Source organism: Barbus barbus (genome assembly GCF_936440315.1).
Source record: "Barbus barbus genome assembly, chromosome: 23".
NCBI lineage: Eukaryota > Metazoa > Chordata > Actinopteri > Cypriniformes > Cyprinidae > Barbus > Barbus barbus.
Window position 1 is genome coordinate 17,823,534 of NC_136751.1, and position 27,267 is coordinate 17,850,800.

A 27,267-nucleotide genomic window follows, 5' to 3' on the forward strand; every position below is an offset into this window, starting at 1 on the left:
GACCCAGTGACCTGTCTCTCTGACATTCACACCTCTTACTCTTGCTGAATGGAATGCAGATGCTTTTGTTTGCAACTTACCATATGGGCAGAGACTCGTGGTGAGGCCACAGCTCTCTGACTTTTCCTTCTGAAGTTCTGCTGGGAAGACTTCCCTCGAATGGTGCAATAGGTGAAAATGTGTTGAAAGGTGTCTCTTTAGAAAGAAGCCTCAATGTATAAAAAATTCAAAAGGAAGGAACATCTGGCTCTGTTTTGAGAGGATACAGAAATTCGACTGATATATTTATTTATATTTTTATGTCTTTTGCACTTCTCCATACCTTGCTTCAGGCACTACTTACCATTCATTAAACATCATGTATTGTGGCTTTAAAAGGCGTGCACACACAGACCTGGACCTTTTAAACCAAGATCAAAGACTTGTGTGTTAAAAAGATCTAAAAGGACATCTGAAAACACCTGATTTTTAATAGATTGTTGAATGTTACATAAAACATCACCCTCCCTATAGCGACATTAGATCAAGTTTGGTCATGTTGAAACTCTAACGACTGTACAGAATAAAAACTCTGATACTAAAGTGTTAAATTTGGTCCTTTGCCAGGAGGAACTACAACTGTACTTTGTAAGATATTATACAATAATTAGCCATCACATTACGTTAGCCTTATTTTGCCTTAAAAGACAAAAAACTTCAGTTGTTTTAAGAAAATGATATACTTATCACAATAGCTGCAAATATGTTCTTTTAAAATAACTTAAGAACTTAATCTCATTAAACCTGAGAATTGACATCTTGTGTTATTTTTGTCAGCTATATCAATGGTGTCCCGTATTTTAAACCTCTTTCTTCAGGGCAAGAGGAAGCAGAGTAGTACTACGTTGTTGGGACCAAACAGCCCTTAATGGAGGTGACAAAAACAAACGTCCTCAGAGAAAACTTCAAGAGCCAGTTACATGAGCACTTCAGGGCCTGCAGCTGAAGTTTACCCGGACACCGCTTCTTTCAGGGGGCTCACATAAACATTACACTCTCTGTCTGGGTAATTGATCCCAAATCTTGTTTGACAACGTTTTTTCACTGCAGACACTTCACATGTTTCCTGAACATAGCTGAGCTTTTTTGGCTGCGTTGCAAATACCACAACAACTCAGCACTCATTAAATCTTGTGCTGAGTGTTCTCTGCCTTACTGCTAACAGTGTGTGTGGTTTGGTTCATTTTTCGCACACTAGCTCTGTTTGCTATCTCCCTTCTCCCTTGCATTTAATATATATGAATGTATGTATATTGAATGCATATTTTGGTAAAGGATTTCCGATTAAGCAGCCAGATTTGCAGTGTTTAATGCACTGACAAAAAGGTATACCAACAATTTCCCCCAGAAATTGCAAGTAAATTCCATTTATAATTACAGCAAATAACGTACTGAATTAAATGTGAAATTCTGAATACTTTCTTTTAAAAAGTACTCCCATCGTCTATATAAAATAATTAACTTTTTTATTTAATTATTTAGAAAACATTTTTAGGTTTGCATTATCTTTTTTTTTATTATTATTATTATCTCAAAATGTTTTTAAATAAATAGAATTATTTGTTTGTGTATGTAAATAACTTAATTTGTTAGTTGAATCCAAAATTCTAATTTATGGCCCCATGTTAAGTCTTATCATTTTTTTTTGTTTGTTTTTTAAGTCTTATCTAGTAGTGTGAAAGTAGCATTTGCAATTCAGCTGGTTTGCTTCAGATGTGCCATTGCATACATTATTTACTCTAAAAGTCAAATTATTAAACTGTAAGACTCCATTTTGGTAAAGGATTAAATAAAGATTCATTAAGACGTTAGGCTAAATACAATACCACCTTGCATATAAAGGTACTTCTCATAATATATTCTGAAGCATGTAAGGTACAAGCGTGAATGCAATCTTAAAACCTTTACCCACGTCTCAGTATAGTCCACATTAGAAAACAAGCTGCTTTCAATTATGGACTGCAAGTACACACTCTGAACCTCTTTCTCCCTCCGTCTGTCTTTCTCGTCTCTTTTTTTCTGCTTCGGCTCTTTGATTACTTTTGAAAACATTTATATTCCCTAATAACTTGGGTTTAGTCTAGTGGCCAGTGATTAAATCCAGACTAGTATAGTAAATGCAGAAGAGTATATGTGGAAAATAATATCTATCTAGAATTGTTCATAACAGCTAAAGAAATGGAAACTTTAATGGTAATTTTTTTGCAATAAAAATGTCAGTTACAGCTCCATATTAAATGAAGATTTAGAGCTGTACTACAACCAACATTTAGTTCTTTTCAAATTCACATTTTCACAAAAGCTTTATATTTAAATTTGGAATGCTGTAGACTTCATAAGAAAGGCATGAGGACAAATCCCTCGTAGCTGAAGACATGCTTTTTACATAATTGCCCATAAAATAACTATGATAGATAGATAGATAGATAGATAGATAGATAGATAGATAGATAGATAGATAGATAGATAGATAGATAGATAGATAGATAGATAGATAGATAGATAGATAGATAGATAGATAGATAGATAATAATAACAAACAACATGCATACAGGACCCATGTTTATTTATTTACTTATGCTTTTGGCTGAAATTACTGTACAGTTGATAATAAAACATTTTTTCTATTGTCATAAAGAAAAGATTTTCTTTTCTTGAAATACAGTGCTACATCTGGTTCAGTTGCATTATTTAATCATACATCATAACAGTATGTGTAGAATTACAATACGTACATAGTTGATTTCAAGCAGTTCGTTGTCAGTTGTGCCAATGATCCTTTTGCCTATAAAAGAATCACAGGTTAGCTGCTCCAGTGGTTCAAAAGCATACATCAAGGCCTACCTTTCCTACTTTGTCACAGGTTCATCCTCCCATCATGCATTTGGTGTTGATGTCAACGTCACCACTTAGCATTCTTCAGTTCCCACAGTGGCCGTGCCCTCTGCCCTCGTCACAGTCCTGCAGAGGTCTGAGACAATGCACAGCTAGTCTGCCAGAACGCCGTATTCTACCTATAGTTTCGGACAGTTGATGATAGTTTAAGTTGTCAATAGCAACAAAATTCTTATTATTTTTCCTGTGTTACAGTAAAACACTTATAGGTCACTTTTATTGTTACACCTATATTGTCTGTTATATTATTTGTTTTAATTTAGGGTATGTGAAGGGATGATAAGTGTAACAAATTAACTATTTAGAATGATTATAATGATGACTACATGTAAAAATAAATAAACAATGCTAATAACATGCATGCAAGTCTATATTATTTGCATTACCCTTTTTTGTTATACACAAGGTTTTTGACTTGATGTGAAGTGGAAAATTGAAGTTTGCCATTCAGTCTAAGAAGAGATTATTTAAACAAATTAAGCTTTTGCTGTTTAAACTGACACTGTAATCCATCATTGGAGAATCGAATTCTGTGATCTATCATGATTCTGCTGGCTTCTTAGATTGGCCCTTAGGGCAAACAGAAATAGACAGGGAGAGGGTAACCTGCACCAATTGAATGAATCAATCACATAAAGACTTGCACACACACGCACACACACACTTGCATCAAATTTTTAATAAGAATTGAATTGTTTTCATTTTTATACAAATTGTTGATTTTATTTGTTTATTTATTTATTTGTATTATTTTGTTTTATTTATTTATTTTTGTCAAATTTAACCATGATATTAATTCATTTGTATTGCCATTTATATATTACAACATCCCCTCTGAACCTGTGAGCCTTTCATTAATGCCTTAATCTTGATATAGTCCTAGTTTGTAAACAAAGACCGTATACGTATATGCATAGTAAGAACCAACAAAAAGTATGAACTAAATATTTACTAATGTCACATTGCCATACATGCATACAACCCAACTGCAGAATACAAATAGAAATAATCACTTCAAAATCTTCATTCATATTCGTATGCTGCCTGTTCTAGACTAACTGCATATGGCAAACAATTTGCATAATCCCTTATCACATACTGCAGGTGAATCATATCAGATTAATGAAGGAAGTAGTTTTAATTTTTATTTATTTATTTTTTGCACCAGAAGTGTATTTAGTTGACCCTTTACCAGTCTAAGTTCAGTATGATGCTTTACATTACCTCCTTTATATTGTTGCTATATCTTTGATTCTTTAGTAAGTTAATTCTGCTACAGCACTTCATAAGTATCCCTTCAGTCTCGCTGCAGTCTGGTGTTATTGCTATGCTATAAGAAATAAGAAAAGGACTTTGAAAGACTTCCCACACAGTTACATTTTGAAGTCTAAGCTATACGGGTGTATGCTATACTTTCATAAGATCTCTTTTTATGGACTGTGGCAACAATTGGTCCATATTCTTATCTTAAAGAGTGAAATATATAGCGAGAACTTCTTGTCCTGTGAAGAAGCAGCAAGTCTTCTGAATTCCCAGGGCAATGGTGTTGTTTTAAGACTGAAGGTAATGCTGAACAAATTACACCATATTTGGGCACAGAGCCAGGCTTCTGTAGTGAATAAAACCATAATCCTATTCAATTTGCCCGTAACCGATATGAGATTTTCTTCAATGAGTTGGAAGAATATGTCAAGGGGAGTTTTTTTTAGATCCATTTAAATGACAAACAATAAAAACGGCAGGATTGCGTGAGAAAATACTTCAGAAGTTTTCTGTGTTATGTTAGATGAATATATTGCGAATAATCAGATGCTGAAGTGTCTTTGTCCCTTTTTAGTAGTACAATGTACAGGTGGAAAATAAACTATAGTGCCAGCAGGCGTAATCAGTATTTGCTTAAGTGAAAGTTCAGACAACATATTAGAAATATATGTTGTTTATGAAAACATTTCATGTTAACTGTCACTTACATTTTAGACTGCCAACAAGTTGATAGATTACGTTTTTTCTATCACTGACTTTGTGAGGCTGGTTAAAAATGCTTTCAGTTGATGTTGCTTATACTTAATTAGTTTATAGTCTATAATAATAAAATAAAATAAAAATATTTTTTTGTTGTTTATACACATTTAAGATACTAATAGGCTATTAAAATATTGCAAATTTCAATGCAATAAATGTAGATGTGTGCACACATAGTATGTTTACAAGTGTAATCAGTCTGAAAATAAATTGAAAATGCTTCCTTTACATCAAGTAAAATGAATAAAAACGGCTAATTTGCGAAAGCAAATTTATTGCAGTATTGGCCAAGAGAATTGTAATTGCTAATTACTGCGAAATATCAGAAAATGCTTCACCGTTACAACAGATGTGTTATATAGACTGCAACCACACCAGCTGACAGGTCTATTACTTGCTCGTTTGGACACGTTTTAAACCACACCGTCTGATCCAGTGGTTTTCAATCCTTCAAATAAGAGAGACAAAAAGTGCTGTGCTGTGGCTTCCCAGGACCAGGAATGAAAACCACAGGTCTTATCAACCCAACATAAGCATGCAAATATAAAGCATTCAGCAGCGATGATAATAATAATAATAATAAAAGTTAAAAATGAATTATTACATTGTCACGTCTTAGTGTAATATGATCATCCCGAAGCCCAAATATGTCAGCCCTTCATTAGCATGATGCATCCAATTAGCTATAATAACCTGGAATCTGTGAGATGCGATTGTACATTTTGTTACATTTTTCGGTAATAATTATATATTTAAAAGAATTAATTATTTTTATGTGTTTCTGACTTCTGATTCGCCTTAATCAGCCTCCTCATGTTGATTAGCCTGGTTAACCTTTGCTCCGTACCGGGTCCGTAAGGGTTAATCAGGCCGGGATCTCAGTGACCCGAGGGTCAGATTCCCTCTATCTCTTGCTTGAAGGATACGGTGGAGGCAGCGATAAGATTAGGGTGAACTTTCCTCTTCCAACCCATCAAAGCGCAATAGACACCTGCGCTCGCAAAGCTTTTGAAAATTACTGTCATGTCCGCGACTTAATATGAGCAAAGTAAATGTACTGAGTGTTCATTAAAAGCTGGAAAAAAGCACATTGGGAAATATATATATATATATATATATATATATATATGCTATAGCCTATGTATTGTTTGTTATATTAAATTTGATATAGCTATTAGTTCATCAACCTTTAGCTGTTTCCTTTAAGGTTTAAATTCTAGTTGTATGTGTAGTCGGCTGATGACTGAGATTTGCTACGGTTTGGATATTTGCCTTCGCTTATTCAATGTCTATCGATTTATTCGCGTATAACTCCTCTCACATCTTACACACTCGTGTCCCAGCGTGCGTACTTTACTTTACAAACAATAATAAAGTGATTTACCCCTTTCTTCGCGTCCCAGCCATGGAAAATCGTTAAAGATCCTGCTATTTGTGTGTGATCAGTAAATATTTAGTGTAGTGACTCGTCCTAATCGATGGAGGTCCCGATGGGGGAGCGCTATTGTGTGTGTGGACGCTTGCTGAGCTGTGTGTGTGAGGACTCTTTCTTGTCCATAAATGTACCAGGACGACTTTGCTTTCACTTTACTGATCAACATCAAGTTGCTTGAAAACGGCTTTCGGCCAAAGTTCCTTCAGCACAACCACCGATTACAGGCTATTTTAAGTGCAAAGTGATTCATTTCTACTCGGTTGCTGGAGGCGTTTGCTTTTATTTTGTGATCTTTCAGAAGTGGAACAAATAACCTAGTGAATAAAACTTGGTTTTGGGAATTTTAATGAAATGTACGTCATGTAATTATGTGTAAGGAGTCACATTTGAGGCCTTTGTATTAAATATATTAATATAATTCAATGTGTCTTTGCGTTGGAAATGGGGTTAAAAATGATACGGATATGAATACAGGACTTTGTGTGTTTGTTTATTTATTTATTGTTTGAATGCCTACTGAATGGATGTATATGTATGACATTCCGTTCATCTAGCTTAGGCTATATTTAGATTTATTTGCTACTACTCAGTCCTTTGTAGCTGCAGGCTATAGCTAGTTGGGCAGACCAGAACAGGCAATTAAAGCTCCCTGCGTACACAACTCTTAAAACCTATCAGGCATTGATTGAATTACTTTACTTCTACTATAACTGTCTGCTATACGGCAATTTGATGTCACTAGTGAATGCAGCTGCCTAGGCTATAGCTTATTGAAGTCTGACGAGTGTTTTCTGAAGTAGCCTGCTGTTAGCTTTGTTTTATTTTGTGTAAGCATAAATATCAAACTCTTATTGATGGGATGTTCTCATGTCCATTGTTGTAGATTTATGTTTGTGTCTGTTCACGAACTTATAATGACATATTAAAACAGTATTTACATAACGGTAAAGGTTTATTGCTTCAATTATCTAAATTCATTGATCTAATAAAGTCCTCACTTTGGACTTAAGCATTGAAAAAGCGACAAAGGCATATCACTGTTACTAGTTTGCACATAAACAGACAGGTGTCTCTCCTGACTTCACCCCCCTCCCTCCCCCAATCACACAGCCCACACAAAGCAGCTGCACTGAGGAGGCTTTTTACCTTCTGTGGAAAAGAAAAAGACGCACAGGAGCATCTTCTGTCATTTTTTTCTTTTTTAACAAAACCAAAAACTAACAATCTCTTTCTTCAAAGTCATCAACACGTCTGTCCTTCTATTAGGATATGTACTAAATATTAGCATGTGATTTAAGCGTCGCAGAAAAGTTTGACCGATTTTGCTTGTCGGTTGGTCTTTTTTCCCTCCCTAAAGTTTTAGTAATCATTCAAATAAACAGAGAGTCGCATTTTTGAGTATAAATCCGTCAGTGGAAAAGGAAACGTTGGTTCCACTTCCAAACAGAGGGTTAATTCGCACAGAAAGAGAAGACTAAGTATATTTTTCATATAGGAGAGGATGCATCACGGGGAAGACGAATCAACATCATATGCATTTGGTATGTTTGGGCTATAATTGTTGAGAATCAAACCTCACTTAGCATGTACATATTATTTGGAATATGTAGCTATGTTAAAGTGAACCCGTTTGTTTTTTGTGTTGTGAATTCATTCACAATTTTGATTAAAATTATTTAAAAATTAACATTGTATCTAGCAAACACATCCTTGAGCAGAATACTTTGTCCCTTCATTATACAATCATCATGAGCACTATTTTATTTTAATTTATTTCTTCCTTTCTTTCTTTGTGGTCTTTGTCAGTAATTTTGCATAAGTGATGTTGGTGTATTGCATGCATGTCTCTCTATGCGTCTTTACTAGTCGTATTCTTGCTTTAAAAAAGAAAGAAACAAATACGGAACATCCGTGTCTTCTCAAATTAAAGTGTGAAATTATTAACACTTACCTTGAACGGTAAAATCCACTTTGCATCGGTACGCTATAATTTAATTCTGCGGCATTGCTGTCGGCTGTCTTGTTCACATACAGGCATTTGAATGGTCAGAGATGAGGCACGGTGCTCACTTTTGATCGTTTCAATAAACTGGCAAAATAAGCCGAAACGCTGCAATACTCCCGTGCGTGAACAACAGTGTGGAGAAAATGTGTGAAAGAGACCTACAAGCGCACCTCTGCAACGTCCAAGTCAATTAGAAGGAAATCTCAAAAGCATTAATCAGATTAAAATAGGCGCATGCTACTTTGGTGTATGAGAGGCGAGCGACCGATGTAGTTTCCATTTAAGATGGCTCTTCCACCTTAAAGAACGATATCAGGCAGAAATAGTCCAAACGCTAGGGGGCGCCCATATACTGTTGTACGTCCGGTCTTCAGCGTTTTTCCTCCGAGGCAGCATATGCTGTGATTTAGCACTGTACGTTTTTCAGTGGACCCAACTCGACAACCTCTGGTGATATAGAAAGAAGACTTCAACAAGCGAGCTTTTGAAAAAAAAAGAAAAAAAAAAGTGCTCTGACTTATAACCCGAGGAGCGAAAAGGGAGACACCTCATTTGACCACCACGAGGCTCCCAGCGAACATCCATGGCAATTAACATAAGACTTTTGGGCTTCTATTTTCTCAATGAGCATAATTCATCTTATGTTTGCATAATTTTTGAATGTTTTGGGGATTTTTTTCTTAGAAAACCCACTGATCCATTCGAGGAAAGTTGTGGGATATTTTATTAACTTCACTGAATAATATATTTGTAGCATGCCAAGGCCCTAAAAACACAGTAACCCTAAATGTTTTTGTTATATGAGAACAGGCTGAATGTATCTCTGCATAAAAATAACAAAACATACTGTATTGAGGGCCGTTTGGACTTCGACATACATAGGGATAAATCTATGATCATAAGTTTTCAAAAAAAAAAAACACCAGTAGGCTATTCAGTACTTTATTGCTAGTATTCATGATTACAACGAAAGTACATATACACAACAGCATATGTGTATGGAGCTGATTTCCTAAGTAAGATCGTAAATTGTGTATAAACGTCAGTAATCATCAGATATCTTTTTTGGATTTTGAAGGTAAAGTCATTCGAATTAAATTTAAGACCTATATGTAATTCGCCAATATAATAGGTATTTGGACTAATTTATTGGATTGGTAGCCTATATAAAATCAGACGCAACGTAAGACGTATAGCATTAGACGCAGCCTATGTTAGATATTCATGTTCTGATCAAATTAAACAACTCTAGTCTAATATTCACAAACATATAGCTTGCACACATTCTGACTCTTGTTTATTTATTTATTTATTTATTTATTTTTACTATTAATTTAGTAGGATTTTTCATTATTGCTGACAAAGTAGAGTTTCGCATAGGCTACATCTTTGACATATGACAGTGTAAGTACTCGAACTTACAACAATAGCCTCTCGCGTAAATTGCTTGTTCCCTCGTGGACGGTCTCTGTTTTAAATGTATTTGTCAGTGCATTATTGACTTGAAAAATGATATGCAGTTTCATGATTTATAACGAGGCGTTAATGCGGATAAATGGATTAATGAAAGTGACCAAATCATGTACGTTGCGGCCAGTCTATATAAATGTAACAAAATGTATGCAATGCATGTAACACACATTGGAAAATCCAAACTCTAAATGACAGAAATATCATCATCACGGAGATATTATTTTTGTGTTCACACAAGAGGGATAGTAGACTATTATTTAAAAATCAAAAATAACATATAAATTTGCATAATATTGATTTTTGAAAAGCCCCGGACCTATGTGGCGTGGAAAGCGGCTTTAAAAGAATAGTGGAATTTATTTAAAATAAATAAAAATAATGAACATGTATTGCGATCATTTTTCTATCGAACTGTATCCTACTCTCTTTAGGACCAAGCGGCTCCTCGACCCTTATTCCTGGCTTTGGCAAAGAACCAAGTAGCACAAGTGCCGACTAGCCAATGGGGTTCAGGGGGAGGTCCGTGAGCTCTGACCAGTCAAACACAGTCACTTTCCATATATGGCAACTCATCTCCATGGTAACGTGTGCTAAGTTGCAGCAGTCGTGTCAAAGTTCACTATATAGAGAGCTCAGTGAGCTGATCAGAGAGAAAGCATTCTGCAGCCCAGCGCCTACAAATCGCAGTCACTTCCTAACCTCCCCCTTTTTAACATATTTGATCACTTTGATTCTCTGTTCTCTCTCTTATTATTTTTACGCGCATGAAGGAGGTTCTGTAGGTTGTGATCTTTTTGTTTTATTATCAGTCCTGCTTGCCGGAGAGTTGACTTCATATTTGACTCGAGCACAGGCTGCAACGGCGCGCGGCTGCTAGCGCTACCTCATCTGAAGAAAAGGAAGAAGCGGCGATATTTTTTGCCAGTTGTTGGTTTTCTTCAAGACTTTACGCTGGAACTTCTCGCGAGTCGCAAGTATCTTTGAAAGCTGCGTGTTTCTGCGCGTCCGAACATCGATACACACGCGAAGTTCTCTGTCCTGCTCTGTTCATATCTTCTTCCGCCGTGTTTATTTCCCGTTTTTTCCTTGATGGGTTTACTGGATGGATGACTGCAAGTGCCCCTGGACTTGGCCTCTAAGAGCAAGGCTGTTATTCGGCTTGTCTTTGCTTCAGTTTTAACCACATGCCAGGTAACGCTATTTCAGTCAAGAAATAGACTACTATTTGTCGTCGGTGCGCAACTTTGAACGGACATTCAGACTCTAATCGACCGTGCCGATCCTGAATTATTTATTTTACCATCCTAAGTGATAAAGGCACCGTGCTGCGTTATTATTTTTGAAACAAAGCATTCCGAAACCAAAAACGGGGAACAAAAAGTTTTTTTAACGTTGACTGATAGATATGGCAATGGTAGTGTGGAGAGGCTCCCAGGACGATGTGGCCGAGAACCAGGGCACCCTCTCATCGCAAGCCCAAGGAGGACTATCCCTTCCAACCCCTCAACCAGGCCAGCTGGGTCTGACGGCCTCTCAGGTTGCCCCTCAGACCCCTCAGACACCCGTTCAAGGACCCCCGAACAACAACACACAGTCCACCCCGACGAACCAGACGACGCAGAGTCAGTCGGAAAAGCAGCAACCACAGCACATAGAGTGCGTGGTTTGCGGGGACAAATCCAGCGGCAAACACTATGGCCAGTTCACTTGCGAGGGGTGTAAAAGCTTTTTCAAACGGAGCGTACGAAGGAACCTCACTTACACATGCCGTGCCAACAGGAATTGTCCCATTGACCAGCACCATCGCAATCAGTGTCAGTACTGCCGCCTCAAAAAATGCCTCAAAGTTGGCATGAGACGGGAAGGTATTGGGATTTTTGTTGTTTTACTGCTGTCTTTGTCTTTTGTATTTAGCCTGATTGCATGCTACGTCCCCCTGTATTTTATCCCCGACTCTTTTCTCTCGGTCTGCCCGACCACAGCACGCGAAGGAACCGCCTATAGCGCTCGAGTCTGAGCGTTATCACGGCGCCCGTAATGCTCGAATAATGAACACCTTCTCTCAAGCGACTATTTCGCATTTTACATGTTCGCAACGTTAAATAGATCAACACTTTTATTCGGCGACGAAAACAGGGGCATTTGTCTTGTTTTTTAATAATATCACTGCAGATATGCCGTGCGGTTATGGCGAGGGAGTATGGAGAGGCAGCGTCAAAATCACATACACACACACACACACACACACTATAGGCTAGGGTCTCCAGATCGACTGCAATCTACATTTCTCCTCTCCGATATAAAAGTAAATAATAATCACTGTTGCGCTTTTGATAGTATTTATTTGAATAAACGTTCCGCCAGACACCCAGTTCGCTCGCAGATTCTCAATAGACAGCAGAACTGACTCTGTAGCTAGCTAAATAGGTTAAGGGTTAGCATTCATGTCTTTCTTTGTGCATGTATTCACTGAACTCATGTTGTCTGCTGTGAAACGTAAACACAAATTATTTGACAAGAACACTAAAATTTAAACATTTGCCTATATCTATTTTTCTGTTAAGTAAAACATAGGATTTTACTATGATTATTTTCTGTGTATGCAGTGCATGGTGCAGAGCATTATTGTAAGCATATCGTGTACCTAGTTTATTTTTTTAATGATTTCACTTAACAGTAGAATCATGAAGGCCACATTGATAGTTTAAAAGTTCTGCACGTGTCAAGTGACATTATAATTGACTGTATAATGCAATTGGTGTAGTTCTCTAAACAAATTGTGTGGTAATAACACACCAAGTGAAGTAGAAACATGGTCAAGCTATGTTTTGTTGTTGTAGAATTCAAGCATCAATATCTACAGTTTCTCTTTTTACTGCAGCAGTGCAAAGGGGACGGATGCCACCCACACAGCCACACCATGGTCAGTTCGCCTTGACAAATGGGGACCCACTGCACTGCCATTCCTACTTATCCGGATATATCTCTCTACTACTACGAGCGGAGCCCTACCCAACTTCTCGGTATGGCAGTCAATGCATGCAGCCCAACAACATCATGGGCATCGAGAACATTTGTGAACTGGCAGCCAGGATGCTGTTTAGTGCGGTAGAGTGGGCCAGGAATATTCCCTTCTTCCCAGACCTCCAAATTACCGACCAGGTTGCCCTTTTGAGGTTGACCTGGAGTGAGTTGTTTGTGCTCAACGCTGCTCAATGCTCCATGCCGCTCCATGTGGCTCCACTTCTGGCGGCGGCTGGGCTCCATGCCTCCCCCATGTCTGCGGACAGAGTGGTCGCCTTTATGGACCACATTAGGATCTTCCAAGAACAAGTAGAAAAGCTCAAAGCATTGCACGTTGACTCTGCTGAATACAGCTGTTTAAAGGCCATAGTTTTGTTCACTTCAGGTAAGTTTCTATTTTCTAAACATCTAGTTTATATTTCAGTGTGTTTGTACAGTAAAGAAACGTGGATTATTTGAATAAAATCTAGAAAACGGTATGTGTGCTGGTTTTAGCATATTTATCTGTAAACGTTATTAAAACACAAGTCGTAAAAGCCACGTAAGTGTAAATATTTTGCAGAGCTCTCTAATAATAATTTAAATAAGTAAAACTAGGAAAATTATTTCTTCTCACTAATATTTTTTTTAAGTCTTCGACGTATCGTCAGTATAATACATCAATTATATTTTACGTTTAGGAATTTAGTTTAACCCTTAAGCTCCTTTCAGAATTAAATGGTGATGCAATTAATATTTTGTGAAAGCCAGCAATACATAAAAACTATTATTTATACGCATTCAAAATAATGGAAAAATAAGTTTCCCTATAGCGCCTATTAGCTACGTAGTCTAGTTTTTATTTATATATATATATAAAATAATAATATAAACACAAATAATGTGAGAAAATGAGCGCTATCGACTTTAAAAAAAAAACTCTAAACTGTACCTTTATTCATATTTTGTTGTAGTTTCACAATATATAAACATAAGATCTTGAAGGGCAATCAATTATTTGTATTTATTTGCAGTGACAGATATTAAGGATGTCATGCCCGAAGGGAGGGGGTGATGCTGCGTAGGAAAGGGAAGAAAGGCCTAATGCTCCGTTTACACATATCACAGCCCAGCTTTACACCGGAGCCGATAGTTTAAATTGATAGATATATTCACGTTACGATAAACACTAATGGCTAGTTTTGTTTAATTGTTCTTTATTGTCGCGGGCGACAAGACATTGTTAAAAGCTCACAGTTCTTCCTTGTTTTGTTAGGATGATCTAGGGATCCAAGACACATGCTGGACTCGTTCCAGAACTGGGTCATGACCCTGACTTCCTTTCTTTATTTGTGTATCACAGAGCTAAAGCAAAAAATTTTTACAGATTTAAAACTTCACGGCGAATATATTCTCTCGAAAATTTATGACTGGAAAAGCTTTAGTAGCCTACCAGTTGCACAATAAAGATTGCCCCAGAATGCAAATATACTGTGTTGCTTCCTTTACAGATAATGCTTCCTATACAACAATAACATATAAATAAATCAAAACTTAAAAGAAGACATATTAATGGAACGGTTGTTAACATTACACCTTTAAAAGTGCATGTCATGTAGGGCAGCAATTTGCAATCACCTTATTGATTAAACGTCTTGTACCACCTCTTGTGGATATTTTGCTCTCGAGTCTGCTGTCGATCTTTAAAAATATAGTTTTCAATATGGTTTAAAAGTTTAGGATTAAAGGGTGTGCTGGTTCTATAAATGTTTTAAAAATAATAATAATAGCACCGATACAGTATAGTAGCCTACGCTTGCACTTTAACTTATTACTTAACATTTTTTATATATATATATTTTTTATATATTGTCCTTCTGTTTATCTTTTTGCCATAATAGTATGGCCCACATGCTACTAAATGGTCCTTTTTATTGGGATAACTTTGGTCACGATTCAAAAGGTTTAGAACAACTCATACCCGTCAATGTTTATTCAGTTAGGTCTCTTTTATAAAATACTTACCAGCAGAACTGCAGCTTATAAACGATTTATATATCTCTTATGAATTTGAACGTAAAAGCTAAAGTTAACTCGTATGTTTTCAGAAAGCGATGTGTTGTGCATTGCGTTAGTTAGGCTACATGCTATAGAATATTGTGATGTACAGTGTGTGTATATATATATATATATATATATATATATAGCAATGTTCAGTCAAATAGTATGTGTTATACTGTAGTGTGCCTTGTCGTTTTGTAAATGGATGGTCCAGGTGTAGAGCTGATATAATAAACATTTGATTATCTCTCCATTCCTTATAGATGCTTGTGGCCTGTCAGATGTGGCCCATGTGGAAAGTTTGCAAGAGAAGTCCCAGTGCGCTCTGGAGGAGTACGTTCGGAGCCAGTATCCCAACCAGCCAACTCGATTTGGGAAGTTATTACTGCGCTTGCCCTCTCTCCGTACAGTCTCGTCTTCGGTCATAGAGCAATTATTTTTCGTCCGATTGGTAGGTAAAACCCCAATTGAAACCCTCATCAGGGATATGTTGCTGTCGGGGAGCAGTTTTAACTGGCCTTACATGTCGATTCAGTAGGCAGAAGGAATGATCAAAGGGGCTGTGACTACAATAGTTAGCGCTTCTTTTGTAGAAGGAAACGGCTGTTACACGAGTTTACTTTCACGAAGAAAGACTTTCATACAATGACTGTGAATTTTAAAATTGAGACATTCAGTGAAGCCTCGAAATCCAGAGATTGCTCCCAGTGTCATTCTGAACAGTTTGTTCTAATGTTTTTTTGTTTGTTTGTTGTTTTTTTGTAATAAATGAAGAAATAAATAACCCACTAAAATTAATACAAAAGGAAAAAAGGCAAGAGAAAAATAATTCAAGGATTTTCATAATCGTTTCTGGGACAGCAAAACTATAAAGTGCATTTAAGCGACAATTTGGAAAGGTTAAGAAGAGAAGAAAAAAGTTATTTTTCCAAATTGCATTATTGTCCTGTGTCCATGTATCTATAGCTGTTTTTTTGTAATTTTTGTTCCTCCTTTCTGGTTCCAAACCGGCCTATGTGATTCTGTAGTATATGCAGTTGTTGTTTTTTTTTTTATTTTATTTTTTTAATAACCATGACTTCTTCTAAAACAGTTCAGTAATGTAAAGACGTTCTTCGAGAATTCGAGAATTAAAACTAAATCCACAGCAATATAGGCTATGCTTAATGCTGCAAGCGCACTTACTCCATTGATGTCCCTTAATGAACAAGAGTAGGGGTTATTTTCATGATCAACTCGAACTTGCATACACAAAATGCCAGAGCACTATAACGTTCCAATGTCTTACACTATTCTTCTAACTTGATATAGACACCAGAAATCATTATCCTCCAAAATGGATGCAGGAGCAATACTTCACTCGGCAAAACAGTTATATACGCCACAAAAGTATTTGCAAAATCTCATCGTATTTGGTTGATAGTTTCGACCTGCCTCCATTTATATATATATATATGGGTTCTGGAATGGTCGTCAGGTTGTAACACAAATAGTAAAACAACATGTTTGATTTTACAGTTAAGGAGACCCCCACTTAACATTTTCAGATGTATTACCGGAACCCACCTTAAGTTGCGCTCATGCGAATTCTCGCTCAAGTGTTTTGCCACAGTAAACTGTATTTTGAACGTGGGGGAAATGATGGGTCATCATTCTTTTAATGCTAAAGCAGCAGTATTAATAAGACGTCCCTATAAATGTCCCTCAACACTTAAAGCATTAAAGTGCCTGTACAGCGCAAATGTGTTATTAACGGTTACTGAAGTCTATACACCATGGGGAACACGCTTAGAATTTACAAAGTAAGTCTTATAATTGTTAATTTCACTTGAGGGAAAAAAACACAAGTAGAGGCAGTATTCTTGTAAATATAGGTCATTTCATTTCAAGGACTTTTTCTTTATACAACGTATATGTGATTAAGAATAAAACTGTGGTTGCCAATTTTTTCGGTAATACAAATGTCTTCAAATGAGTGACAGACTTAGCTAGTAGCACTGAAAGTTCTGTTTGTAATGTACATACATATTACGACAAATGTTTTTCTTTTTTCTTCCTTTCTTTTTCATGTATTTAGACTGTGAATGCATGGCCACAGGTCGCTAACCTATTTTACCTTTGATATATATATATAAATGTAAATGTTTTTGACTGTATAGATATAATCTGTGCATTCAGTACACTAGCCCTTGTATTTAAAAAGACAAAAAAAAAAGGAAAAAATGTTCGACGATAGGTTGACACTTAACAGGGTGAGCTGGTTTGGAAAGGGGTGGCTATTTTGACTTGGTGTTCTGCTCCTTTTCGGTCTGTAACAGATGCCTTGTGTGTGTATGTGTGAAAGCTTGCAATTTCGTCCTTGTTTTGAGGCTTTTCTTCAACACACAAGACACCATGTTGTGATTGGATAAAAAGGGATCATATTGTGTAGTTGATTGAACAGTTATTTTGGGCTGTTCTCTGCCACATATGGACCAGTGAATGATACATGATTGTAATTATGAACAGTTTAAACTGACCCACGTTTTTATATAAATATATAAAATATATTACTGCAGGGTATTGATAACGTATAGATACTTTTTTATTATTATTGATTATTATTAATTGCAAGTGATATACGTGAGTGTGTGTGGAAGTTTATAGTTGAAAACAATTCTTGTTTGTTTGTGTTAGCTTATTGTAAACAAGCATTCTGCTGTAAATTTGTTCTTGGTATTAAATTATAATTTATGAATTTGAAATCAAAAGGCTTTCAATGTTGTGTTCTTCATTAGCAGACAAATCTGTCTCTTCTATCGAACAGTGAACTCATGCTCTGTCTCAAACTGCTGCAGGTTGGGTTTACGTATGTGTGTATGAGAGAGAGAGAGTGAGTGTGTGTGTGAGTGAGAGAGGGTTGGGGGTGCGAGGGTGACTCCGAGGTTTGGCATGGGAAATTATCCAGGTTATGTCTAAATTTGGCTATGTAAATACACGTGCAAAGTGCTGCAGCTTAAAGTGAGAAAGTACTTTTGATTCGCCCTCTAACAATTTACTTTTTACACATTAAAATGAATCCGTCTTTGATAAAACAATAAGGAAACATCAAGTATCATATCATTGCTACTTACCAGGTATAGATTGTGTGTATATGCGCAGAGGTTCTTGCTCATTGCCTTGTTGGGTATCACTTTCCATTTAAATACATAAAATCTTCTCAGAGCAGGTACTGACGCGTCGGAACTGAAGTCGCATGAAATGCAACATTGGACGTTCAATACATGTCAAATGAAATGTCATCTTGTTGTAAACGTGACAAATGACAAAATGCAGACCCACTGTTTGTTCTACCTCGAAAGCAGTATTTTATATGTCACATTTGGGGCTATCTGTTAGAGGACACCAAGCGTGTGAAGCTATCCTGTAAACTGCGCCTTCAACTTGGTGTCCTATTAGTTGAGTCAATATGGCGTCTTGCAATTCAATGCAAGCTACGGCTCCCCGGAGCAAAGCGGTGTCTTGTAATAGAAACCACATTGCTAGGAGAAAAGGCCCCCTCAATCGACACCGAAGGCCCCCCAAAAAATAAAAAAAAAACCTTCAGACAGAAACCGTGTTAAAGTTTTTGTCAGGAGTCCAAGAGTCCTAAAAATGCAAAGATATGCTTGATATTTTCATTGTCAATGTAATTAAAACTTAACTTTCTTTTTACGTAGGGTTATGTAGCCCAATTGAACAAAACCACTGCTAGCTCGTTAGTTTCTCCCTATAATACAGTAAATTTCCAGATTTCAGTTTACAAATTCTACTACTTGGGTATAGCTTTGAGGAAAAAAAAGGGTAACATCCTGACCCCAAATATAGCTTTGTTACACTTTATTGTTATGATATTTGACCAGGCACACTGAGATAAAGTAGCCTAACTTATGATGGCAATGGGACGCACAATTATGGTAATCAGACCACTACCACCATCGCTAGTTTTCGTTCAACTGCATAGCCTAATAATAATAATAATCATAATTATAATAAACAGTACAATGTATATTAAATTATATAGAGCTAAATAAACTTTATATTAAATTAATGTATGTATTTATTTAATTTCTTTATTTACTAAAGATTCAGGGTCCTCCTTGAAACTGATCGGGAAGGCAAGAGTTATAGCGTAATTCTGGTAAGTGTGCTTGTTTCGGGGCTACCGGTAAAGGCCTGTTTAGGTGATCGGAAATGATTGATGGATGTTTGTTATTGTTTTAAATGTGGTCCAGGATGTATGTTTGATGAGAGCGCTAATGCGTGTAGCAGAGGAAGGCTTTAATTATGACACAGTGATGAGACCTATTAGCTACTCGAGATACTATTAGTAGTTGCTTAATGATTACATTGGCATTGAATGCTTTAAAAAAATAATTCCAGTATGTAAGTCTTTGCAACAAATTCCATCGTACACACAAACGTCACAGATCTTAAGTTGTATGGTAGCATATTTTGTCAAAGATGATTTGTCAGTTCCTTCGCTTTAAATGCACGTTTTGCTTTGATAGGCTTACCAGAGCAGGTTAGTGGTAATTTGGATCATGGCTTCACAGACTTGATTTTAGTTGACAGAGCGTGTGTTGAGGCTGAACTCTATAATTTGCACTTCTGTTCTTTTATTAACGTCGGACAACGAACTAATGAGGTCTCCCTCAGTACAATGTCACTTTTATTTATTTCTTCCTGGAAAAAGTACTATGGTTGGCCAGCCGAGCCAACAACAAATGATTTCTAACTGCTTCTCCGTTGATTAACTTTATATCTACAACAGTTGAATTGCTCGGTTACCGCCATCCAGCATCGTCTACACTAAATTGCTGATGTTCCCAAAATAATTAAATATAGGCCCAATTTTAAAAGTTAGCACATAATTATCTGGCCTAACTGTGGTACTGTAGCAAAATAAAAAAAAATAAAAACACACTGTTTGTTTCGGAGCTTTTCAATATCAGGTTAATGATGACCTGGCCTAACCCCTACTATGTCTTCAAGCTAAGTGAATGTGGTTTTGTCGATCGGTTATACATCCGTTAGAGTCCTTAGCAAAAGTCATAATAGCTTTGAGATAGGCTATCATATGCTCGCTGGTGTTGTTCGTATGATGAGCTCGACGAAGGAAGAGCCAGCAATTGGTTTCCATAGCGACCTCCAAAGAGCAGCGATAATAAGCAAAGCATAGACCCCCCACTCCCTTAGAAAAAAAAAGACAATTTAACGTCTGTGTTGTTCCTTCACGTCACTTGAGTATCAACATATTTCTGTTTCATTATTTTTATTGCCCCTCGTAAGATTTGCTGAATATAGAGGGGGACCTGTCCATAATTCCAGCCCTCAGATTAATATCAGTTTATATGAGAAAAACTCTCGTCACGACCTTAGTGTTTTGGCTTTTCAAATAATGAGGCACTTTGGAGAACTTTTGTCTGACGTCATCTATATATTTGCTGCAAATTGCTTGGAATGGAGCAATTAAACAACAATTTAATGTGGCCTGGTCTAGCACACAAGCGATTTTCTTTCCTTTTTACAACTGTTTTTAGTGAATGCTTGTATTTTCGATAATCTTCGTATTAATAGCCATGATATATTTTTACAAAACCGCCAAATGCAAGATTGGGTCAGTATGCCTATTTTTTTTTTTTTTTTTTTTAATAGATATAGCCTAACTCTAAAATGGAGCCATAAAAACACTCGTATTGGTTACCCAAAACATAACTACTTCATTGCGATGTATGTGCATTTTTGCCTGTCCGTCTGTCTTTGTTATTTTAAATAAAGTGCTTTAAAATAGACTTGCTGCTCTCGGCTCGGTGGGTTCCTCTCTCTAAATGTTAGAAAATTGTGCCATCTACCCGCTATTCACAGAACTGTCACTTCCAGGACCTCCCGAGACCTTGAGCCAACTTTAACACAAAGGGAGAGGCTGAGGGGGTTGGTGAGATGCTTCGAAGTGTAGTCTGTTCAGTCTGGGCTAAAACAAGCATTAAATCAATAACATTAAAGACTTTAAGCTTGATATTATTTTAGTATAATTTGCAACGTACCAAAGCAAGGGGAGGGATTACATCACTGCATAGACTATATAATCCATTGGACATCCCATCCCCCCATTTAATTTTTTTAAAACATTTTTTCCCAAAACATTTTCGGTTGCTCCATTCATACAATAATGTGTTAAATCCTTGAGGGTGAATAATGTTCGGCTATTTGTAATATTATTTAGTCAGATCACACAATAATCCATGAACTAACGCTATAATGCGCAATAACACACAATCCTTGTTATAATAACTGTTAATTATGCTGTTTAGAATAATATTTCCGTTTTGTCAAACATACGTCTTTCTGTAGTCAATGAAACATCACAAAGTCTATGGTGAAGTTTTTCTCTTCCACCGATTTGTTGGGAGCAAAGGAGCAGGTCACATACTGATCTTTAGCACAGTTTCAAATGCACTTGTTTCATTCATTAGCATTCCCAGTGCACGGGTTCCTCTCAGACATCTGTCTAGTTTCTTGAGAAAAACACACATCCTGAGCTTTCTACATTTTGGTTACCTTCTTGTGCTAAACATTCGGTAGGCTAGGTTTTTAGATGGTTAAAAAAAATTGATAATAGGCTAATCAGTTTCAAAACGAAAAATTTATTTTAATGCAGCTAGAACTGCATATTTAGAACCACATGTAAAATCTCAGTTGATGATTAATGCACGTTTTTGTGGAGAGCGTTCGAGGATCACAGTGTTTTTTGTTGTTTTTTTAGGATGTAGGGTCAGTTTAAAATAATGTTATAACATTGTTCATTTGCTATAGTTAAAAAGTCAACTTAGTTGGAACATCAAGGGTGTAAATGTTTCAGAGTGATCAGAACCATATTGAGGACAAATGTGTACTTTTTTAAAAAATCCTACTGCTTCTATTCCTGCTAATTTATTATTATTATTATTGGTGATGGTGGTGGTGTTAACTGATGTCGTCATGGAGAAAATAATTTTCATTATTGATAGGCCTACTATTTTTTCATAGTGTATGTCATCTTTATTTTGTAATATTTAGATGTTAAGTATTTAGATGCCTCAGTATTATTAACCCCCTGAGCATACGAATAACAAGTGTAAATTCTTGTAGCCTGTAATAGTCTATGTAAAGGTGTTTGCATCTATTGAACAGACTCCGGTTTAAGAAACGAAAACAGGGTTCCTCTAGTTTCTAACAGCTATGAAAGGTGCTCTTAAAAAAATGCTCGAGATGAAAAGCGTTTGTGATCAAACAAAGAAACATGGAATCATCACAGAATAAACCATGGTAGTTCATTATACGTAATATGACGTTACCTATGATTTAATGAATTAATGATTAATTAAATATGATTGCATATTTTTATTGCTTCTTTTAGGGAATCATTAAACACGTGTAACACATAAACGGGATGATACGTAAGACACTTCCCACATATAAGGTAACTCAACCGTCAAAATATATTTCTATAACAGTGTTTCAGCGAGACGCAAATATCAAATCCTCTCAACACAGCAGTATAAAAAGACACCGAGCAACGAAGGCCTTGGATATCTTTGTCCTCGACCGCTGACTGCTATTCTTTTTTCTCCATCTCTCCGTAAAGAGCCATGCCTCTGTTTGAGAAGTACACTTTGAAAATCAAATGTACCGAAAAGTTGGTTATCACAACTTCGTTTCAAACACAACTCACAAACACGTATTTTGCTAAGATTTTAATATTTACGTTTATTACTCTTGACGTTTATTATTTAGGTTGTGAAATCTCCTTTGAATAGCTATTAGTTAGTGCATCAGACAAATGCACAGTCAGATTTGAAAAAATAAATAAATAAACGCATCAAAAATAAAGTGAAATAAACACGTTGGTGTGAATTACTTAGCTTCTAAATGTATAGGATAGTGTAGCTAATCCTTACAACATAATAGCATAATTTTCAAACAGGGAGATTTTCCCCATATCATCTCGAATTTTGTGCGGCAGCATCAGTTTGAGATGTACACCTACACATCTGAACAGTGAGTGCACAGTGATAGCCTACTTAGAAAGACACAGACCCCGACACCCGCGCCATCGCTTTCATGATAGCGGGCGATGTCAGTTCTGGAGACACATGCTCCCTGTTTCTTTTTTCAAGATCATTAGCGGCCCCCTCCAGCTACAATCCTTGCATGGATTGAACAATAAGACACGGGTGCATTCAATTCTCAAGCACTGCTGCCAGTCATGCTGAGAGAGGTAAGCATGTTGTCGGCTTCAGTATGGAGATGCTTTAAGAAAGAAAATGCAGCTCAATAGTGCAGGGAAATTTTAAAAAGAGGAAAATATAGAGATTTATTTGTACATAATCAGAAAAGGCACTAATATATAATACTATTTATTCATTAAGAGAGCAAAACAGGAATTCCATCAATTTAGGTTTGAACTGGCTTTCATTTTGCATCAAAAACACAAGCAACAGACATCCGGTTAATCAGACATGTTTTTCCACTGAGGCTGCTGTTTTACATTTGAAAGCAAGATGGCGCTATTTTGTTCATCTGTCAATAGAGAGGTTCCTTTACCACCCGCTGGTTTTGTCACACACGTCGAAGTTATCAGATATTGTCTTTTTCATTGGTTAATGTTGATGTATTTCACAGTTATTAAAATGTATCAATTATCAAGAAATTATCAAGTTTGTATTTTTCAAGATTCTGTTTATCCTTTTTTTTTTATCTCTGTTTGTCCATACTTACTACCTTTGAGTTTGAAAAGCAACCGTGTACCACAAATACATACATTTAAAAAAATCAGTAAATTTGTTACAGGTATTTTATAATTTGTTATCTGTAATTTACCATCAACCCATTTATTTAACGTATTAAAATGTACTTTAAAAATGTGATACTGTAAACATAGTAATGGCTTGTACATACATCGTCTTACTACCTTCCTTTCCAATTCATGTATATTTATTTATTTATATATTTATTGCAAATGCTATTTATATTTTTGTTTTGCTGTTGACTTTTGCCCATGCTTCTGCAGTTTCACGTGTTTGTACATTCGGATAACTTGATGTTTAGTGTTGTATTTCTCCTTATCTTTTTGTTTTTCAGAAATACATTTTGTAAGATAATTCACATGAATTGTGGGATTTAGGAGAAGGAATGCATACTGTTTATTATAGTGATATGACAATTGATGACTCGTATTTTATTGGGAATCTGGTAAAACGTTGTGTATGGTAAAAATAATTCTCACACTCTATCTGGATAATTAAAAACAACAGTTTAGAAATAAAGAACTGTAACGTTTTGATGCACGTGTTGAAAACTTTATAAATGTACTGTTTATACCCAATAATAATACCCTGTTGAAAGAAATGTGTTTATTATTATTGTTGTTATAATAATAATAATGTTTATTATTATTATTAGAAACTTTCAAAAATTGTATGAAGATTTAACACTCAAAATTAGTAGGTCTATGTTTTATTTTCTTATATATTTTCCTTTGACTACAGCATACAATAATTCAGTAATTTAAATCTCAATTAAAGTTTAATTGAATTTCAGTATATATTTACTTTAACTAACTAAACGTAATTGTGTCATAACGTCAGGCATCCATGCCGACACTTTTAGGAACAAATGTACACAATTTATAAAAAGAAAGCAGATTTCTAAATATGATTGACCTCCACGATCGACCCACTGAACTCATTTTTTCTCTTAGCTGTGTTCTATTCATGTTCACTGACAACTGCAAGTCTTACAAAACTGATTTTTTATTTTTTTTGGATTATAAAATAAAACTAAAACTGATTAGACATTTTTTTTATTAACAATTGATAAATATGGTCATTTATGTTTTTGAAATTGATCGATTATTATTAATAATAATAATAATAATAATAATGAATTAATTAGTGTAAATTTGACATTTCTACAATCTGCCATTCTTTTCCGCGTTGCATGTGCAAAAATATCACCGGGTGTTATTTCATAAATTAATTGTTTCAAAAAGTAATGAGCAACATAATAATAAAAATAATAATGTTTATTATTTTCATTATTATTATACAATCAATGACACATGCTTTAATCAGACGAGGCCAAATTTTTAAATCATACTTTAATCATGCTGCCATTTCAAACAATAACACAATAATAGTCACATTAGTTGAAACATAGGATCTGGGTCTGTTTTTAGAATTTCACAGCGAACGTGGGGTCTTCATTCTCGTTCCATTATGTCTTGGCCAGTTCTCTGAACTTTATCGCTAAATGTAAACAAAAAAAATAATGGAAAATAATCTTCTTTACTTTTTTATTAGAATGAAAATTCAATCTCCCAAACTTAGATTAGGCAGATGAGATTTTTTATTTTTTTTTCCTTGTCACTGGTTGGGCCAGACTTCGGAGGACAATAATGTGGCAATTGTGGATGCTATGTGACCCATAAAATTTGAGGGTGGCTATTCTGGCTTTGGTATATAATTATGCAAAACACTTTGTATAAAGACTTGCCATCCGATCTAATGATAGGGCCTACAGTCTCATTTCAAAAGAGGGAGGGCCCCACAACATATTCACCCTTAAAAACAGGGAGGGAAACCTGCATTCTGATAATTCAAGGTATACAAACTAACAGCAATAATCAAGTCATTGTGTACTTCGTTTATATGAATGTATAAATGCATTTGTTTCAGTAGTGGCAACAATAGAAGACACACACACACACACACACACACACACAAAACACAATGTACATGCTTTTAATTTATGTACCAAAACACTACATTTCCAACACAGCAAAAACATGATATATGTTCATACGAAAAACAAGAGGCAGTATTCGTCTAATAGTATTTCAGTTAAATGAATATGTGTTCAACAGCAAATTGAAAAATTATTATATATTAATTTATTATATAGTGAATTATTATATAAATTAATATTATAGGCCTATATTTATCCCTCATGGACCTCAAGTTCTTCTTTCAGCACTTATGAGAAAACTTGGGTCGGCTTACCTGCAAAATACAATCCTAACATCACCTTTACTTGCTTTAAAGGTTATCTTAAAATCATCTGGTGTCCTAAACCAGTTATATGCACGTTATTAGGCAAAACTGAAGTGCATCGCTATGGAAGCTGTTGGGTTCAAGTGTGCTAAACTATGCCCTGAAGTTTCGTTATAGTCTCTCCAGGGATTTTCCTCCGCAGCACGAAAATATTTACCTTGTTGCTGAAAGTCGAGACGCCGAAAATACTGAATGTAATATAATGAATAATTATATAGTTTTTGACATCTGGTGAACTCCACATAAAGATTGATGAAAACGGCCCAGGATAAACGCTTTTAAATTGATGTAGATTATTACAAGGTGCTCTGCATTCGCATCCTCGCTATAGTCAAACATTTGTTGTATTTGTAGAATACCTGGGTTTAGGTATCAGCAGAGTAAAATAGCTACTTTTGACATTTTTATGCAACATGCAATATGTTACAGACTATAGGATACTGAACCAGATTTGAATTTGCCATTGGAGGAAAAAGATGCGGAGGCGCTCATTTACTCAAATTACCTTTGTTCAATTTATTTATTTATTTATCTGTGCAACCTTTGTTGCATTTTAGTGAGATTGTAATATTTTAAAGTGTACATTCATTGCACTTAGTTATATTGATCATAGTATGACTACATACAGTTTTAGATTAGGCCTATTCTATTTTGGAATTCAGGCCTATTGTGTCAAGCACCGTTTTAAGCACGATTTTTAACACTTTTGATTCTCGGAAATAATATACCTTGGTTGTGCAATAATTAAAATATACCAGTATTTTGTTTGGTGTCGTTTTTCGGATACACCGAGGGGGAACGGGTATCCTCCTTTCAAATTTCACTTAATTAATAATAATAATTTAAAAAATGATTGTAGCCTAATACTACTTTGATAACGCTGCTTTTGGAAAAAACTTTTTGGAAGTTAGAATACTATTCAAAGCTTCGTGAAACCGGACCCGTTCTAAATGTTTGCCATGAAAACAATAAGGAGAACACGGAGTAATTATTATTAGTTTTATTACAAGTAATTATTATTTGTTCTCACTACATGGCATTTTATGTGTATGCACATTTAAACACTTGTGCTGACCAGCAGAGGTGTGAATCTGAGAGCTTTTCTACCAAATGAAGTGGCGGCAGAGAGAAATAAAGAGATGTGCAGCTGTCAGGGGTCAGGCGAGCTGAGATTGCTTCCAGAGATCCTTTGAAAAAATCACACGTTTGAAGGCTTAGTGCTG

At 35.8% G+C, this 27,267-nt stretch overlaps 1 protein-coding gene and 1 long non-coding RNA gene across 3 annotated transcripts; one reads left to right on the forward strand and one right to left on the reverse strand.

Moving 5' to 3' along the window:
* Positions 1-2,588: 2,588 nt before the first annotated feature.
* On the reverse strand, positions 2,589-8,824 carry LOC306843077. The gene is made up of 2 exons (XR_013781801.1): positions 8,343-8,824; positions 2,589-3,053 (listed from the first exon to the last, which is right to left on the reverse strand). It is a non-coding gene; the product is annotated as an uncharacterized lncRNA (long non-coding RNA).
* Positions 8,825-10,466: 1,642 nt separating this feature from the next.
* Positions 10,467-17,679, forward strand: LOC306843342 (COUP transcription factor 2-like). 2 transcript variants are annotated; one of them, XM_079374764.1, is made up of 3 exons: positions 10,467-11,734; positions 12,733-13,278; positions 15,197-17,679. In XM_079374764.1, exons 1-3 carry the CDS (start codon positions 11,275-11,277, stop codon positions 15,469-15,471), a joined length of 1,281 nt encoding a protein of 426 aa, XP_079230890.1. In that variant the 5' UTR covers positions 10,467-11,274; the 3' UTR covers positions 15,472-17,679. The 2 variants fall into 2 exon arrangements, with proteins under 2 accessions (XP_079230890.1, XP_079230891.1); XM_079374765.1 differs by having other exon boundaries at positions 10,488-11,734; positions 12,751-13,278.
* The last annotated feature ends 9,588 nt before the right edge of the window (positions 17,680-27,267 follow it).